At 51.0% G+C, this 18,225-nt stretch overlaps 2 protein-coding genes across 2 annotated transcripts; one reads left to right on the top strand and one right to left on the bottom strand.

Moving 5' to 3' along the window:
* The first annotated feature begins 1,146 nt into the window (after positions 1 to 1,146).
* Positions 1,147 to 8,538, top strand: PSMD5 (proteasome 26S subunit, non-ATPase 5). Its single transcript, XM_041406886.1, has 10 exons — positions 1,147 to 1,377; positions 1,545 to 1,689; positions 2,279 to 2,392; positions 2,604 to 2,732; positions 3,350 to 3,459; positions 3,809 to 3,951; positions 4,380 to 4,571; positions 4,748 to 4,857; positions 5,967 to 6,107; positions 6,598 to 8,538. The coding sequence occupies exons 1-10, from the start codon at positions 1,205 to 1,207 to the stop codon at positions 6,853 to 6,855; spliced, it is 1,515 nt and encodes a 504-aa protein (XP_041262820.1). The 5' UTR covers positions 1,147 to 1,204; the 3' UTR covers positions 6,856 to 8,538.
* Positions 8,539 to 8,681: 143 nt separating this feature from the next.
* On the bottom strand, positions 8,682 to 11,063 carry B3GALT9 (beta-1,3-galactosyltransferase 9). Its single transcript, XM_041406717.1, has 2 exons — positions 11,058 to 11,063; positions 8,682 to 10,571 (listed from the first exon to the last, which is right to left on the bottom strand). The coding sequence occupies exons 1-2, from the start codon at positions 11,061 to 11,063 to the stop codon at positions 9,435 to 9,437; spliced, it is 1,143 nt and encodes a 380-aa protein (XP_041262651.1). The 3' UTR covers positions 8,682 to 9,434.
* Between the last annotated feature and the right edge of the window lie 7,162 nt (positions 11,064 to 18,225).

The following is an 18,225-nucleotide window of genomic DNA, read 5'->3' as shown; positions in this document are numbered from 1 at the left end:
CCCTGGAGCCCTCCCCGGTGCTCTGGGACGTGCTGATCGCCTTTGCTTCCATTTCCCTGTCTATAAAATTGATATTTCCTCAGATTTCTTCTGGGATAGAAACCGCCGGGCAGGGGCTGAGTCCTGGCGTGGAGTTTGTGGCGTTTGTACCCAAAATCTCCTGTGAGGGACGCGGGGCAGAGCCCAGCGCTGCTTGTGTCACTTTATTGTCACCCGTGTAACTTTTTACTGTCCCCCTGTCTGTCCCCGTAGTGTGCCGGGAGAATCCACTCCCTGCCAGCCTGCAGGACCCGCCGAGCTATCACGTATTTATTCGGGGGATGTAATCCTTGCAGAGCACAAAGTTATAGGAGTTACCTGACAGCATCGATTTGTTTGGAAAAGGTGAGAAAATTCAAGAAGACGTGAGGGGGTGGCAGGTTCTCCGCAGCCGGGAGCTGCTCCGGGCAGACACCGGGATGGGCCCGGCTGCTCCTGCTCTCCCGGGACCAGCGCCTGCCCTTCCCGAGGCAGACAAACGCCGTTTATCGCAGTTTTGCCAAAAAAACAGCGACACCGTGCACCGACCTCTGCCCGCACTCAGGGGATGGAGACCCGCCACACCGATGGGACTGCGCCCCTTCATTACCGGGACCACGCCGCTTCATTACCGGGACCACGCCCCTTTATTACAGAGACCACGCCTCTTTATTGCAGAGATCACGCCCCCTCATTACCGGAACCACGCCCCTCATTACAGGAACCACGCCCCTTCATCATCGGGACCACGCCCCTTCATTACCGGGACCACGCCCCTTTATTACAGAGACCACGCCTCTTTATTGCAGAGATCACGCCCCCCTCATTACCGGAACCACGCCCCTTCATCACAGGGACCACGCCTCTTTATTACCGGGAGCACGCCCCTTTATTACCGGGAGCACGCCCCTTTACTACCGGGAGCACGCCCCTTAATTACCGGGACCACGCCCCTCATCACCGGGGCCACGCCCCCTCGCGCACACCCGGCGGGGCGGAGCCAGGGGGGCGTGGCGCGCGGACATTTTGTTTACATTTTGCCGGACGCAAAGGGCGCCCTTAGCAACGGCGCGGCGGTTGCTACGGGCTACCCGCGCTCTCGCGATATTCCCGCCCGGCGGTTGCTACGGGCGAACGCGAGTTCTCGCGAGACTCCCGGGAGGCGGCGGAGGCGGCGGCGGCCAAGATGGCGGAGGCGGCGGCGGAGCTGCTGGAGCGGGCGGCGCGGCGGGACGCGACGCTGGAGGAGCTGCGGGCCCTGCGGGTCGCCGTGCAGGCCGTGCCGCTCGCCGCCCTCCGCTCCCGCCTCGGCGAGCACCACCTGAGGGCCCTCTTCGGCCTCCTCGCCAACAATGAGCGGTGAGCTCCGGCGCGGTGCCGCGGGCCTGCCCGGCCCCGCTGCCGCTCTCCCGGAGCGGGGCGGTCCTGCCGCTTCTCCGGGTCATTCCCTGCGCTCTTTCGGGGCGGGAGGTGGTACAGCGGTGTCAGTCTCATCACGGGCTCGGTTTTTTCTCCGTCCCGCCCAGGGAACAGGTGTCCGCGTGTGTTTCCATCCTGGAGAGGCTCCTGCCGGGCCTGGACCCCCTTTACGTGATCCAGAACCTCAGGGAAGAGCTGCGGAAGGGCCTTTTCCACCCCGATGACTCGGTGAAGATCCTCGCCATGTCCCAGGTACCGGCTTTCCTCCAGGGAGAGGGGACAGAGCTCTGTGCTGGGCTCTGGGTTTGTCCCCATCTGCTCGAATTTCCTGCCTCGGTTTGTGATGGGAGCAGGAATTGTGTCCTACACTTGTTCCATTTCGGATAATTACCCTGCAGTGTGTGTGTATAATTATATATCATAATGCTTTATGATATGTCAGCAATAATGTCCAAAGCTATGTCCTGACAAAAGCAGGTTGTGAATAAAACTTCTGCCACGTGTCCTGGTTAAAACTCTCCAGGCCAGCAGGTGATGGAAGAGTTAAAAGCAGCAACGTTTTCATATTCAGGATACTTTAAACTACAATGGAAACACCAAACAGGCTGTGGGAGCTTGACACTTGCTGCATTCCAAAGAGGATTGTGGGATGTTGTGGTTTGGGGTGGATTTCTAAAAGTTCAGCTAAGAGCAGCTGCTCAGGTGTTGTCCAATTGAATTTTGATCCAAAAACCTGAAAACATTGTGACTCTGTCTTCCTGTCCAGCTGTTCCAGTGCTCGAGTATCCTTACAGTGGGAAATAATTTGTTCTAATGTTATTTTCTGTGACTCTTTGACCAGGTTGGGAGGATTGTTGAAGACCCAGCTGCTGTCCCAGAGATTCTGCACAGCCCCGAGCTGCTACAGCAGATCATAAACTGCATTGGTGGGGAGAAAATAGCAGTGGCCAAAGAGGTAAAGGTGCCTTTATTGTCCCATTCCTCTGCCAGCTGAGGTGCTTGGGTGACAACAATAACGAGCTCTCATCAGTGAAAAGTGAATTACAATTAAAATTAAGCGTATAGCTGTAGTTAAGCTAATAAAGGACTAAGACCTGATAGTGTTGGATTTTATTCTCTTTGTGATTTGTTCCTTTTTAACCAGAAGCTCCTGTTTTTGCTTGCAGGCCATTAAATCTCTGTCAAGGCTAGCCCAGAGCCAGGAGGGGCTGGAGGCTGTGTTTGGGAGCAGCTTGCTGGGGGACCTGAGGAGGGTCATGGCCACCAGCGACGTCGTTCGGTACCGGGTCTACGAGGTGGGCAGCTCCTCTCAGCCTGCCTTCTGTGGCTTTCAAATTGTTGTTTCTCACTGCTTTACCCACTTTTCTTCATGTCTGTGTTTTATCAAAGCTAGAAAGGAGTGGGGAGGTTGCAGCACCGGGGGCTCTCGTGATGTCATAACTTCTCCTGCCCATTTTTTGGTGAATTGCTGTTCATTTTCTAACTTGTGGTGCCTAAGGCATTGGAAGGGCTGCACAGAATCACTAGAGGCACCAGAAAGAGTTTGTTTCTGTGAAAATAAAAGTGAAATAGTTAACTATAACCTCTTGACTTCTGGATGTGAAAAGGTGCTAAGAGTTTGGGAGACATGCCAGCTGTCAGTCTAGAGATGTTTGGCAAAGTAAAAATAACACAATTTAAATGTTCTAGAGCTTAATGGGGATAGCACAGGAAGAGCTGATTGTGAGTAGAGGTCAAATGCTTGTGCTGTGAACTTGGAACTCCTTGTGAAGTTGCTTCAGGCAGACATTTGGGTTAATGATAAAAATGTGATTAATTCCATATTTAATATATGTGAGGTTAATTAGCATAGAAGATGTATTTGGCTGTTGCAGTGATGTTCTTATAAACTGTTCCTTTTGCTTTTATTTAGTTAATTGTGGAGATTTCATCAGTCTCAGCAGAGTCTCTGAATTACTGTGCAAGCAGTGGGTTCATCCCTGAGCTAATTGGGGAGCTGACTGGAGAGGACGTGCTGGTCAGGTATGTTGGACATTTCCACCATTGTTAAAACTCTGATGAATGTATTTGGGTGTGTTTCTTGTAAAATCCTGTTCAGAAAAACTTCTTAAACTGCCTTGGGTGTGAAGTGCTTCATACCTTAACCTGAGGAGCGAGCTGGAGTGATCATTACCATGTTTGGCTGCAGCAGAAACACTTCAGATTCTTCCCAAAATCCAAAGAGCTGAATGAGCTCAGAGAAGCTTGAACAGTCAGGATCATTTGGCTTTCTTTGCTAGGATTTTGTTTTGTGGATGTGGCTTCTTTTTATCAATCACTGAGTGCTTCAGGCCCCTCCTGACACAAAGTGATCTCCCCTGGTGTGTTGCAGGGCCACGTGCATCGAGATGCTGACCTCGCTGGCCCTCAGCCCCCAGGGCAGGCAGTACCTGGCTCAGCAGGGAGTCATGGACAGGATCTCCAACATCATCCTGGGGGCAGAGTCTGACCCCTTCTCCAGCTTCTACCTGCCAGGTGCCACCCTGCATTCCTTCTTTCCAGCCTTTGCTGCTTGCTTTGGTAGTGGGTTACACTGACAGCGCTGCCAAGCCTCTGTTGGGAGCTCAGGGGAAATTTTGAATATTAGATTGGATGTGTAAAATATTTTAAAATGCTGAAGGACAGCTTGACACGTGAAGGATGTTCCTCAGTAAGATCTGGGTAGGCTGTGCTGTAGCTTTAAAGTTTGTGTTATTGTAGCCTTTTTTAGGAATACAAACATCATGAATTAAGCAACAGTCAAAATATTTGGCTTGTTGCTTAGTTCTGTCTTTATTTTGAGCTTTTTACCAACATTATTCAGACTTAATAACACATGTTTAGGAACAAGTCAATCTCACATTAATGTACATTTAATTTTGCTGTTCTTCCACTCAATGCTTTTTTTGGTCTTGTTTCCTCAGGATTTGTTAAATTTTTTGGCAATCTGGCTGTTGTGGACAGTCCCCAGCAGATCTGTGAGCGCTACCCTGTCTTTATGGAGAAAGTCTTTGAAATGGCAGAAAGTCAGGATCCAACCATGATTGGAGTGGCTGTGGACACACTGGGAATCCTGGGATCAAATGTGGAAGGCAAACAGGTTTTACAGAAAACTAGTTAGTATCTTCTTTTTTCAATAATACTTTATAATATAAGAGTGAATTGGCTTGGGGTGATGCAGAAAGGAATTAATTCACTTATCTAATGAATAAATTTATAATGTAACTGATGGGTGACTGTATTCCTGTAGAGATCTGGCTGAATTAAAAGCACTTTGTTTTTGTTTTGAAAGGAAGTAGATTTCAAAATATCTTAAGCAAAATAGGGCACCAGGCCAAGAATGCCCCCACTGAGTTACGGCTTCGGTGCTTGGATGCGATTTCATCTCTGCTTTACTTGCCTGTAAGTTGAGCTTTTTGTCTTTGTTTTTTCTTTCCATCTCCAAGAATGAAATCATCACACACCTGAGTAACTGAGGAGACATTTTGCAGTCTCTAGGCTGGGTGGCAGTGGTGCTTTCAGTGTTGAGTCACTGATTTACTGGTTTGAAATTCCCTGATTGGTTTGCTTAAAGATTTGGGTTTTTTTGTAAGGTGCCAGGTGTTCTGACATGTTAATAAAAGATGAAGTCAAGGCTTCATGTCTCCGTCTCTCTGGGTGCCTCCCAGTGAACCCCGGCCAGCCCCGGGTCGGCAAACAGCGGGGGGGCAGCCCCGAAGTGACCGACAGCGGGGGAACACTCTCTGGTGCCCCGAGGGTACTGAGGGCAGCTAGGCTAATCGCCTTTGCAGCAGAAGAGACGCTAGAGACATCGGTGGAGGGTAAAAGGCCGACTCTGAACAGGGGGCCAGTCCAAGGTTTATTCGGAGCTCCCCAGGGAGCCCCTCTCCTCAGGGTGCGCCGTGCTCAGAGCAAGACAAAGGAGTCTCGAGGTTACATTTAAAGGGGGGGAGGAAACCGAGGGTAGATACATTTGCTGACCAATAAAGACCCTCCAGGGATACAGCCTTAGGGGATGGACATTTGGGATAGCGTATAACATCATCCTTGGGGGGCTGACCCCTGGCTTCGGGCTAATCACTCGACAGCTTTGACCGAAAGATCTAGATAGAAGGGATGGGATGCTGAGTGACTGACAGAGAGCCAGGGCGGGGATTTGGGGGATGATCTCAACACAGGAGAATGGTTACATAGGTAGAGGAAGGGGGTACAAAAACGGGTACATCATCTGGGGAGAATAACGGGGTACAAAATCCAACTATTACAAAGTATTACAAAGTATAAGAACGGGCTGCAACAGCTTCATTGATGAGGGAATGAGAGGAAGCAGGTTCATACCCTTGTGCTCAGAGGAATGGGGGCAGACTGCTCCAGCCCCTGTGGTCTTTGGATCCAGGGATCTGGGTTAACAGTGTAGCTCTGAAGGGGTGATTAAACCATTTGAACACATCCCAAAAACCTGAAAGCTTTTCATAATCCTAACCAAACTCTCATTTTTGTGATTTATGCAGCCAGAGCAGCAGACAGAAGACCTCTTAAGAATGACTGAATCCTGGTTCACATCCTTGTCCAGCCAGCCCCTGGAGCTCTTCAGGAGCATCAGTACTCAGCCCTTCCCTGATCTCCACTGCGGGGCTTTACGGGTGTTCACTGTGAGTGCTTTTGCTTTTAAACATCAGGGAGGGACTTGTGCTGCCATTCAGTCTCAGATTTATTTATTTCTTTCAAGTGAATACCACCAATTTCTTGTTGAAGCCCAGAAGTGGTCAGAAAAAGGCCTTTTCCTCAGGCCCCACTTGGCTTCCCCATTTAAATGATGCAGCAGACACATCACGTCTGTAATGCTAATTTTCTAATAAATTAGAGGGGGGAGGGAAAAAGGCAAGAGCTGTGCTCTAAGGTGCTGCTTCTCTAGCAGAGGCACTGCTGTGATAATTCCCTCAAAACTTTGAAGATGAGCACTGAGCTCTGCTTGTTCTCCAGTGTTAAACCCTGCTGCTTGATTTGAGTGGTGGTTTCTTATTTCATTTAATTTTCCCTGTTCCTTGTCCCTGTACCAAAACCCCTACTGTGTAACTGCTTTTCTGGGGTTTTAAAATGTTTTCCCCCCCCTCTCACATCTTTTGTCTTCCTGTTTTTCAGGCCATTGCAAATCAACCATGGGCCCAGAAGCTGATGCTGAGCAGCCCAGGGTTTGTGGAGTACGTTGTGGACAGATCTGTGGAGCCTGACAAAGCTTCAAAGGACGCTAAATACGAACTGGTGAAGGCCCTGGTGAACTCCAAAACCATTGCAGAGATCTTTGGCAATCAGTACTACCTGAGGCTCAGGGCTTACCTGCACGAGGGCCCCTATTATGTTAAGGCAGTTTCCACTACAGCTGTGGAAGGAGCAGAATAATGTCCTTGCTCTCTGGGGTCCCCCTCCTGCAGAGCACAGCCCTGGCACAGCTGTTGAGGTACAAGGTGTAAAAACTCTCCACACTGGAGGTTGTCTCTTGAAAGGAATGTGAAGATATTTTGACTCTATTTGAAAGGAGTCAGGAGAGCAAATTAAATTGATATTTCCCCCTAAAATGTCATGGCAGAAGTTCCCCCTGTGCTTCATGAGGCAGGTAACCCAGGTGAGCACTTAGCAGCTGCTGGCTGGTTTATTTGGCAGAATTTATCAGTGTTTGTTTAAATTGTTCTTGGGTTTGGAGTTTCTGTTGTGTTTTCTCAGTAGGTTACAGTTCAGTTAAAAAAACCCACCAAAACACCTCAAGGTTTGTAACCTCAGATGCTGCCATAATTTCTATTATTTTTAATTTGTTTTTTTACCTGCCTGAGTTGGCACTTGCATGGAACATTGTGTTCTGTCAGAATCCTGTTGCTGAATAAGTGACACTGTCCACATGAGGGAGAATGGACTGGATTCTCTTGTTTTCAGCCTGCTGGATGTGAGTCTTGCTGGAATAAATAATCCTAAATATTGTTTACATTTTCTGCTGAGGATTAAAAAAAAAAAAAAAAAGTTTTTAGCCCTTTTGAAAACAAATCAGTGCACTCTGTAGGGATCAAACCCACCTGGGAGCTTTGTGTCCCTGGTTGGCTGTGCTGTGGGGTGGCAGCTCAGTTTAGTGGCTGGAGCACTACAAAACTATTTCAGAGCCAAATCTTGAATTGTTTACACTATTTTTTAACAGAGATACATTTTTTAAAGTGTTATTTAAAGAAATGTGGTATTTTAGTTACCTAAGTTAGATATTATAAGGAGTAAGAACATAGAGCTCTTGTGTTGAAGGAATGAATGAAGTGGGAGTATGGAAATGTGGCATCTTAGGAAGTTGGAATCTTCTTTTGAAGATGCCAGAGCTGTGGCAGAACATCAGGAGTGGCTGGGCACTCCATGACATGGATGTGTCATTTGTGTCTTTGTGATGTGTCTTTGCCCATAAACAGACCACAGGGTACCTTCTATCAAAGCCTTGTATTCTTTTCATTGAGGGGGACCAGAATAAAACATGAAATTACTGCACTGGGGCTTCTTTTAGTCGTGTGTCAGCCAGGTGTGACTGTGGGGAGTGCTGGCCCCGTGTCCCTGTGCTGCCAGGGGAAGCAGGAGGATCCTGTCCTGCAGGAACTCTGGCTCTGCCTGTGGCAGGTGGAGCTGCAGCTGCCATTGCCTGCCAAAAATTGCTGCCCAGGAGGGCTCAGAGGAGCTGGGGGAGATCCCTTAATGTTTGCTAAGCTGTCTAAATGCAGGTGAGGTGCCTTGTTGCCCAAGATGTCCCTGAGTTGTCATCCTGCATCCCAAAGCTGCTGCTTTTACCCCAAATGTGCCCAATAAAGATCTGTCAGTGAGAAATGCACTGCAGTGTCTCGTGACTGGAGAGAGCACAGGAGCTTCATGGATCCTGCATCCAGCAAACACATTAAAGCACTCAAAAGGAAATAAAAGAATGTAGAAGTCCTTAGCTTGCACTTGTTCTGGGCAGTTCAGCTCTGTTATTTTAGGTGTCTTTTGTGTGCTGGTGGCTCTGTATGAGCCATATGCTGAAATGTCAGTAAAAGAAATCAATATATAAACCTGTTCTGCAATTCATGAGCCTCTTCCATGTGTGTTTTCAGCTGGTGCTTTTGAAGGCTACTCTGTGTGCTGAGTATTTAGTATCTGCTTTGCATGGTACATTTGCCAAAGACAATATTTTAGAATGTGCAGAGATGCCAAACAAGGGGATTTTTTTTTTTGTATACACATATGCTTTATTTTGTTGAGCTTTGAGCTCAGTGTTGATTGATTAATTGATCACTTTCCCCTTATTACTCAGATGCAGTTCCCTGCCCATGCTGTACATTGCCATATGGATTCCATGCTGCTGCTGTATCTGATATAAATGACAATTTTGAAGTGTGTTGTTTTTGTCATCCCCCCTTGAAGTAACAGGTGGAGATAATTGAGGAAAAACACGAAATGGAATGCTGGAGAATTGAGGTAACATGCTGAACATTTGGTTTAAAAACCAAAAAATCCCAAACCAAACCTTGTCATTTGATGGATGTTAACAAACAGTGTTACCTGAGGAATTTCCATGGTGGCTCAGTGTCTGTTCCTGCTGGAGCTGCTCTGTTCCTCTGTGAGCCACCCTGCTCAGAAGCAGCTCCTTTTGTGGATGGAGAGCTTCCCCTTTGTTCCAGAATTCTTTGGAAGTAGGTGACGCCTCACTCACATAAAAAAGGAATTTTGAAGACTTAGAAGTCTGAAAAAACATGGATATAGACAAGTCTGTTGGAATACTCTTTTGCTTCCATGCATGCATTTGTAGGTACTTAGAGAGGCAGAGGACATCCAGTTCTGCCCTGTCACACTCTAACAGTGAGAATTGATTTGCTGCTGAAGGGAAAAGAGCAAACTTTGGGAGGGCATCCTTTGTACAGAATATTAACAGGATAACACAGCTGATGAAAGAAAACCCAGCCTCTTCTTGCAGAAGTCAAACATTAATTGACAAAACGAAGGAGCTCATTTTTTATCCTGTCCAAATTGAACTGTTTGAACTTATCAAAGTAGGTCAGAACCTTGCAGGACACCAGGCTGTAGTAGGTTTCCAGTAAGGAACAATCCTCCCCATCGCTCGTTTCCTTCCAGTCTGTAAATAGCTCGTCCTCTCTCATGTCAGAAGAGGTGAAAATGAATTTATAGCAGCATGGGTTGTAGCTGATGTGCTTCTCCCCAGCAAAGCGGGAGCTGTGCCTGGCAGTGATGCCAGCTCTTTTAGCACAGATCCCTACAAAAGCAGCGGGGGGCAGCGCCAGTGGCACCTCCCTGGCAGCCACGTAAACCTTGCGAGCCACGTCCTGGGACATGAGGAAAGCGCTGCCGTGGCAGAAATCCGGGTAGAACTCCTCGGGGTATTGATGGACGGGCACAAAGGCAGGGCTCTGGGGGTCCCTGTCGGGCACTCCGTGGTGAACCACCCTGCCGAGGTAGATGTCCTCCTGCTGGGTTAAGCTCAGCAGGTACCCAGCCAGGCTGGGGACACCCACAAACACATCCTGGGCTGTGTGAAGGATGTACCTGGCACGGGGACAGAAAGTCACCGTCCACTCCACGCTCATCAGCATCTTCCGTGTCTGCGTCTGGGGGGAATCGATGAAACTGCCTTCAATAATGTCTCGGTGCCTTTGAGCCTCCTCGTTGATCTCCAGCTGGGTGCTTGCTGAAGCTGCCTTTCCTACAGCAAACAGAGTCAGCACGCTGTAACCCCTGGAGCCTGTGGCGTTGCCCCAGGTCTGCCTGATCGCGTTGCGCCTTGTCCTGTTTTCTGGGCTGCTGCAGACAACAATGAGCAGAAATATCTCTTGGTTGGAGCAAGTCACTGCCCCGCTGCTGGTGTAAGAGAGGTTGGCCTTCAGAGGATCCAGCTCCAGCTTCCTGGCCTTGTCCCTGATCTCCAGAGCCTTTGCATCGGTGTAGGAGAGAGGCAGGGACTGCAGGAAGTATTGCTCCAGTAAATCTGCCCCAAAGAGCAGCACGTGGAACAGCAGCACGTTGAAGAGGATGAAGCACCACTGGTGTGTGCGGAGCCTGCAGAGTGTCAGCTGGGGAACAGGAACGTGGACACTGAATTCTCCTGCCTCTCAACCCAGCAGGCTTTCCCTCATTTTACAATATATCCATGCAAAGCAATCACAACTTCTAGACCGTGGTCTTTGTATTATTAGCGTGAGGATTTTTTTCTCCTAGAAACTTAAGAAATCTACTTGAGGCACAGTGAGATCCCAAACTGAGAAGGACATTACCTTGTTGAAAGCTTCTCTCTGTGCATCCATGTGTGGAAATACTGAAGAATGACTTGCTATGAATAATTTTTGACTATTTTAACCTGCTACTGAAGGCTTGAGGTGCCCCTTAATATATCCTTGAAAGAGAATTTTTGGTATTTGGCCTGACACTGCCCTATGAAAGCTGTCAGGGTTAGAATCCAGAGGGAAAGGCCAGGTTGAATGCAGCTTGGAGCAACATGAGAAAGTGGAAGGTGTAGAAGAGGTTGGAATGAGATGATCTTTAAGGTCCCTTCCACCCCCAATCCTGTGAAAGCTGTAAGAGGCTGCAGCACTTACCTGCATGGTGCTGGGAGCTGTTCCTGCAGCAGGGGCTCTCTGTGCAGGTTCTCCTGGCTCTGGCTGTATCTGGGTCTGCAGGATCCAGTTACTGCCCAGTACCTGCAGCCTGTGGCTTCCACCTCACCTGCCTGGGTGGAGGAAAGATGATCCCCAGGGCTGATCGTGTTGCAGGCACATAAAACACAAAGCTAACAAAACCCTGGCCTTTCCCTTCTTTAATTTCTGACACTCTGAGGAATAAGTGAAGCAAATGCTGGGGCTCTCTTGGTCAGAGGAATCCCGGTACTGTTGGGTCTGTCCTTGACCTGCCAGTTTGCTGCTGGCCCTGGGCTTGTGTTTTTCACAGCTGTCCCATTGTGGTGTTGATCCCCCAGTCCGGGGCAGTTACTGGGCACTCTGCATGTCTGAGCTGGAACTTTGGGGTGGGAACTTGTGGGTTTGCCTTGTGTGGGGTGGTGGAGGCCACCCCGAGGCCGTGGGTGCTGCTGGGCAGGGCTGGCTCCAGCCCTGGGGCTGTGCCCTGGGCAGGCTCTGCCTGGGGCTGCTCGTGTTGCTGTTGGCTCACGGGGGCTGGGGAGCCACAGGGGCCTGGAAATGCTGCAGGGGGAAGTGCCAAAGACACCACAAACAGGATGGAGCTGTCAGCAGGGGGAGAGTTGGCTTTGGCAGTGGGGCTGGGGAGCGCCGAGGGGAGAGGGCCTTGTGGGACCCCAGCAGAGCCCTGCGAGGGAGGGAAGGGTTGGGTGATGGCAACGCTGCTGTTTGAGGGGTGGGTTGAGGTGGTCAGGCTTGTGGGACCTCCAGCCTCCATGGGAGAGCAGGGAGATCATGGTTTCCTTTTAATTTTGAGATTTCTCAGAGGTCAGGGTGCGTTTCTGTTCTGCATCCTTGGGTGAAAGGAGAGCACAGCACTGCTCTGGTTTGTCTTGGCTGGACCATTGCAAGGCTCCCTGCAGCATCCTTAGGGCAGCCTGGATTAGCCCAATGTCCCAGGGACAGGGAGAAGAGCTTTGATTTCTGCCTCGAGGGGTCCAGGGTTAATCCCCAGCTCTGGATGAGGTGCTCAGCTCTCCCAGCTGTGTTGAAAGAGGGAACAGAGGAATTACAGAAGAAATCAGGTTCCCAAAATCTGCTCGCTGCTTAGAAGTGCAACTTACCCCGCTGAAAAACCCCAAAACACTCACAGTGTGCAAGTCCCAGTGTGGATTTCTGCTTCAGGCTCTCCAAAAAGAGGAAAAACTCCATCCCTAGGGCTCGTGTGTCAGCTGGGCCACAGCTTCATCCAGCCCAGGCTCACTCTGCAATCCTCACAGAAGTTGTGCTTTGAAGCTGGATGAGCTGTCAGCACGGGAAGTGTCACTTAAATGTGTACCCTGAAATAAAAGGCTAATAAGGAAATATTTTTCAAGTACAATAATACAGCCCTGCAACTCCAGATACCCATTCTGGTGGAAAAAAAAAAATAATTCCTTCTTTGAAGATATTCTGTCTCCAGCTGAATAATTTAATCAGCAAATAAATACCAGCGTTTGAAACCTCTTACATTAAAAATTGAGTCTCTTTAGAATAATAAAATAATAGTAATAATAAGTCCCACATGTGTATCATCCCTGGTGCAATTAGGCCCAGCGTGGTGCTGGCAGCACTGCTGAAGCCATTCCTTTAGCACTGCTCTGTGGTGGCAGCAGCAACTTTGATACCAAATATATAAAATTAACACTCCCCAACCCCAGCCAGGGCACAGGCAGCTTTTGGATGTGGGTTTTTATTTATCCACAGAGCCTGGTGGAGTCCCACTGGGAGAAAGCTGAGGAACAGCAAGGCAAAGACTGCTGAAGGGGAAAACAACCGAGTCCCTGAGCTCCGGGAAGTTTGCCTGGGGGTGATCCCTCCATCACCTTTATCCCCAGGTTTCAGGCAAACACAACACCCAGCAGCTCATGTGTGACCTTAGCCCACTTTTCAGAAGGGTGAAGTGAAGCTCCTTTGGGGAAATCTTCACTCCCAGGGAGATCCAAGAGTTTCCTGGAGAGGAGTGAGTTCAGGACCCTGGAATGGCTGCAGACAGGTCAGTGGGGATGGGAATGCTGTTCCTACAGCTGCACTGAGGCCCTGCACAGTCCTGGGGGTGTAAATTAGGCAGTCAACCAGGAGAGCAGATTTTCCTGAGCCACAGGGCTGGAATTTGCTTTCTGTGAGATGTTTTCACATTTTCATTAAATTTTATGTCCATGAAAACCTCATTACAGGAGCAGGGATATAATGCTGTGAGCAGCTTGAGCTGTCCTAAAGCTGTGAGTGCTCAGACTGAAGGATGTTTGGGCTTGATTTTTTGGAGAGCACGTATTTTTCTGATAACCAAAGGCCAAAGCAGAGCTGCCAGGAGGGTGGTGGGAGATGCTGTTGAGCAGGAGGAGCCCGGGGCAGGCAGTGGGTGCTGCAGGGGAGCAGCTGAACCTGCAGCTCCTTAAAACGTCTCCTAAAGGCTCCTGGCTTCCCTCCCAGTGCTGGGAACATTTGGAAGGGGGAGCAGAGCCTGGCTTCCCTCAGTGCTGCTCCACTTCACTTTGTGAAAATGCGAAGGCTTTGGATGACGCACCGTTCTCAGGAGATGGAGCAGGAGAGGGTGGATGGATGGGGCTGATGGGGAAAATCCAGTGAAAATCAGGTTTCTCCAATAAGAATTTGTTCAAATGTGAAAGCTTGAGCTCAGCCCACCCTAGATGTCCCTCTGTGACCCCTCTCTGTGCCCCTGCTCTCAGGCTCTTCCCAAAGCCAGCTTGATTCCCACAGGCACGTTTGCCAATTTTCACTTGCTGCCTCCTGCTCCAGGGACAGCTCAGAACCCCTCTTGGAACCCCCCCTGGCACAACATCCCTTTCCACGAGGCATTCCCTGGGCTCTCAAGGATTCACTTGTCTGATTCTAAGGCTCAGAGATGCCCCTTGTCACCCCAGCAGTCTCCAGCCAGGATGCTCTGGGAACAAAAAGCACTCCCAGGTTTCCCGAGTGTTTTGGATGCCACACAAAGGATCCTGTTTATTCCAACCTGCCTTTTGCAGTTTCACCAGCACACACACAGACCTGAGAGCACGAGGGGCTGCCAAGGGACCTGTCTGGTTTTTAATAACAGCATCAGTTGCAATAAATAGAGATGGTTGTTTGGGTCTTAGTCACCTAATAGAAATGTTTGTGCTTGAAGACATGATTCAGCTCTTGCAGGCTGTTCTTCACCTCACATCCTCCATGGGGTTTGGGAAATGATGGAAGAAGAGGCTTTGTAAGAGTTCTACAGCGTGTGTTTCACTTGTTGTTTGATATTTAATGTCCCTTTGGGCATTAAATAAAAGTAGAAAGCTGAAAACCAAGCCAGCAAACCTGAGCACTGACACAGCAGACAAACATCTCTGTGGCTCCCAATGTGCAGATGAAGGTGTCTTTGCTTCTGATTTAATGCCTTGATTGATGAGACTAAACCCATGTCTTTATAGCCAAGTTTCCTGCATTCTTCTTTTTGTTTTGCATACATCAGTCTAGGAGTTACAGAGCTCTCTCCTTTTTTTATGGTGAGTTTGATTATTCCTTCTTGAGATTAATGACAGCTTTGACAATTCCCTACCTCTGCATTCCTGGGTAACGACAGCCTCAACCCCCTGTGTGTTCTGCAAGTGCTGCTTGCAGCCTTGGGAACACTGAATTTAACAAGAGCTGGATGGAAAGAGCATAAACTTGTGTGAAATGCTGAGTTGTGAGGCCACAGGGCTGAGGGGGTTCCCCAAGTGCTCTCCCTGCCAAGATCTCAACTTGACACTAAAGTTGCTTATTTTGCAGTGGGCCACTTTTTGCAGTTTTCCTTGTTATTAATTCTCAGACTGTGCCCTGTGAGTTGATTTTTTGATGCTGCTTTTTTGGTGCTTTTTGCCTTGTCCTTTCATTCCCCACAGGCTGTATTTGTGCCTGGCAAGTGGAGATTCACATGAAATTCATTTGACACGCACAACATCCGCAGCGTCGGAGCCTCGGCTCGGGCTCTGCCGTGATTGGAGATTCACATGAAATTCATTTGACACGCACAACATCCGCAGCGTCGGAGCCTCTGCCGTGATCAAATTCACTCCACGCTCTGACAACAATTCCAGCTGGGAGCAGATCCTGTGTCGCTGTTCCCGACGCCCTGGCTGCTCCGCCCTGCACTGGGCATTTCTCCTGGGAGAAATGGGAGAAGTTTCAGCTGGAGCATTTCCCCTGGGCACCTCCTTGCCCTGGGGTGATGGGGACCCTGAGTGATGCACCCAAAAAGGCAAAGCTTGCCCAAGTTTTGGGAGGGAAGCATGAGCTGGCAGCTCCTGGGGCTTAAGTGATGCCCCAGCCCACCCTCTCCAGGAGCTGGATGGATCCAGCTGTGCTCCTGCCGGTGCCCAGGGCTGGGGAGGGGCTGCAGCCCCCCAGGCATGGCCAAGGCTCCCGCTGGTGGGGCTGTCCCCATTCCCTCCTGGCAGGGGGTTACTGGGGGCTGGAGCAGGGCAGGGACCCTGTGACACGAATCCCTGGAGCCCTGTGGATGGCTGGACTCGGATGATGTGCTCTGTGGATGACGACTTTCTCTCACTCTCGCCTCTGACTCATCCCACTGTTGCCTCCCACAGATTTATTTATTGTTCTCCCAGACGCAGAAACAGCAGAGTTGAGTCTCCCTGCCCCGTGCCAGGCCCCTGCTCGGCCAGCTGGGCTGGGGTCTCTCAGAGCCCTGCAGCCATCCCTGGGGGTTCTCAGCCCGGGGGTTTGCCTTCCCTGGGAGCCCCCCTGTGCTGCCCCCCGAGCCTGGCTGTGCTCTGGAGAGCAGAGAGCTCTGTGTTCACACACAGCACCTGGACGTGGCAATGGCACTCGGGGTGTGCTGCTCACCCCCTGCCCCTTGCAGTGTGTGCTCTCCTGCTCAGGGTCTGGCAGGAGTGTCGGGGTGCTGAGGGGGCTCCCCAGCAGAGCTGTTGGGACTGAGGGAATCAGAATAGCCCTGTAGTAGGAGGTGCATGAAATCTTTATTAATTGCATTTTGTGTCAATGTCTGCTGGGAAATGAGGACTTATAGCATCGATAGCATTTTGGGGAGGGCTGCAGTTGGAGGCAGGAAGCTCCAAAATTCTGAATGACACCTTTGCTGAGGGCACTGCCCTGCCTTCCTCTCTTGGTTTCAGGGAATTGCTCTGTGCTGGAGCTGGGAGCAGTCCCCAGGACCTGAGCTCTTTCCTCAGGCAGGATGCCACCACATTTTCAGCTTGATCCTGTGGTGGCCTGAGCAGCTGCTCATGGTGGGACTGGGGTGGCACCAGCGTCAAGGGCAGGCAGAACCAGCCCCACTCTGCCGTTCAAACTCCAGCATTTGGATGGGGATGTCCTCTTCTTCTGGCTCTTTCTCTTTCATTTTTCATTTCTCTCAGCATCTGAGTGTTTTAAATAATTCCTCCCCCAGGCCTGTGTTATCACCCAGCATGTCAGCACGCTGCTGTGCCACCCACCCCTCTCCTCGCGGAGCTGCACGTTAACACTTTGCACCAGATAATGTGAGGCAATTAGTGAATGGAGAATAACCTTCCCACTTAAAAGCAGGATGGGCCGGGAAGCATCACACGGCTGGATTGCACGGGGAGTATTAATTGCTTTTCTCTCCAATGACTCCGGGTGTAGGAGAGTCCATATGGAGAGAGAGGAGGAGGGAGTGATGCTGCGGGAGAAACGAAGTCTCCGGTGCTGGAGAGAAGCGCAAAGCCCAGCGCATCCGAGTGGGGGCACTTCCCTGTGGATCCGGAGGCTGTGGCACAGCGGGGGTGCGGATCCACCGTGTCACCGTGGATCACACGGGCCCGGGAGCGGCGGCTGCGGGCTGCGAGGGTGGGGAACCCCCGGGCTCAGCGGGGCTGGGGGAAAGCAAAGCTCTGGGAGCAGCGGGATGCCAGCGAGGATGGTGCCACCTTCCCTGGGTGCCACTGAAGCGCTGCGTTGGGTGACTGAGGTGGCACAGGCGCTTTGCACAAAGCACAAGGGGCTGTGCGGGCACTGCGGGAGCAGTTCCTTTGTTGGGGTGTCTGCTCACCAGCACAGCTCCCACAAAATGGCACCACAGCGAACTCCCCAGCGCCCGCACAACGGCCTGGGCTCGGAGAGAGGAACGAAGGAAGAAGCAAAAAAGGAGAGGAGTGTACCGAGCCGGGGCAGAACGCCCTGCCGTGTGCCGGGGACGCTCGGTGCGACCCTGCTCGGAGACGCTCCCTTTGCAGCCGCTCACATCTGCCAGGGGACACGGGTTTGGGGCGCTTCACGTTCGGCCACATCGCTACTGCTGGCACCTCCTGGGGCTGAACTTGGAGGGGAGGGAAGGCACCTTGGAGCCCATCCCGTTAACCCTTTCCTGGAGGATGCCGGCTGGTTTCCAGGCTGCCCACGCTGTCCCTGGCCCGGGGCCATTCCCCAGCGGGGCCGTGTTTGTGCAGCGGGGCCCCCCGGGAAGATCAACGCTCCCGGCCCGGCCGCGCAGCACGGCACAGGAATTGCCGGGGCTTGGCCGCGCTGTTTGCTTTCGGCACAACCCCGAGGCGCAGCAGCGCTTAGCACAAATATTTGTGTGGGTAGTGGAAAAAAAAAAAATCCATCCAAATAAAAAAGAAATGGAAATAACCAAAGGAAAAAAAAAAGAAGAAAAGAAAAGAAAAAATAGAAAAGGAAAGGAAAAAAAGGAAAGGAAAAAAAGAAAGAGAGGAGAAAGGAAAGGGAAAGGGGAAATGACGGGGAAAAGATAGGGGAACAGGAAAAAGGAGAGAAAAAAGGAAAGGAAAAAGGAGACAAAAAAGGAAAATAAAGAAAGCAAGCCGCCCAAAGGTCGCGCTGACAGACGCCAGAGGCGAAGCGCCGCGGCCCGGGGGGATCACCGGCTGCTGCCCAGCCCGGGGGTCGCGGGGGCCGGGGCGAGGCCGTCGGGGGCAGCTCCTGGGGGGGAGGCGAGCGCGGCCGCCGGTGCGCGTTGGGCGGAGCCCGGCCCCGCCCGGTGCGGCCCCGCCCGCCCGTCCTTCCCCGCCCATCCATCCCTCCCATCCCCGCGCATCCCGCACCTGTTGCCGCCGCTCCCCGCGGAGCCGCCCGGCCCCGGCATGCGGAGCGCCCGAGCGGCCCG

This window comes from Onychostruthus taczanowskii, unplaced genomic scaffold, assembly GCF_017590055.1.
Source record: "Onychostruthus taczanowskii isolate IOZ18803 unplaced genomic scaffold, ASM1759005v1 scaffold25, whole genome shotgun sequence".
Classification (NCBI taxonomy): domain Eukaryota; kingdom Metazoa; phylum Chordata; class Aves; order Passeriformes; family Passeridae; genus Onychostruthus; species Onychostruthus taczanowskii.
Note: the sequence above shows the minus strand (reverse complement) of the source record. Positions and strands in the feature narration are given on the sequence as shown.

What these genes read in the sequence shown, in the direction of transcription:
- PSMD5 (XM_041406886.1), top strand. Translation starts at nt 1,205, where the DNA reads ATGGCGGAGGCGGCGGCGGAGCTGCTGGAGCGGGCGGCGCGGCGGGAC. An exon ending in CTCCAGCTTCTACCTGCCAG is followed by an intron (nt 3,952 to 4,379) that starts GTGCCACCCTGC and finishes TTGTTTCCTCAG; the next exon opens with GATTTGTTAAATTTTTTGGC. An exon ending in CATCTCTGCTTTACTTGCCT is followed by an intron (nt 4,858 to 5,966) that starts GTAAGTTGAGCT and finishes TGATTTATGCAG; the next exon opens with CCAGAGCAGCAGACAGAAGA.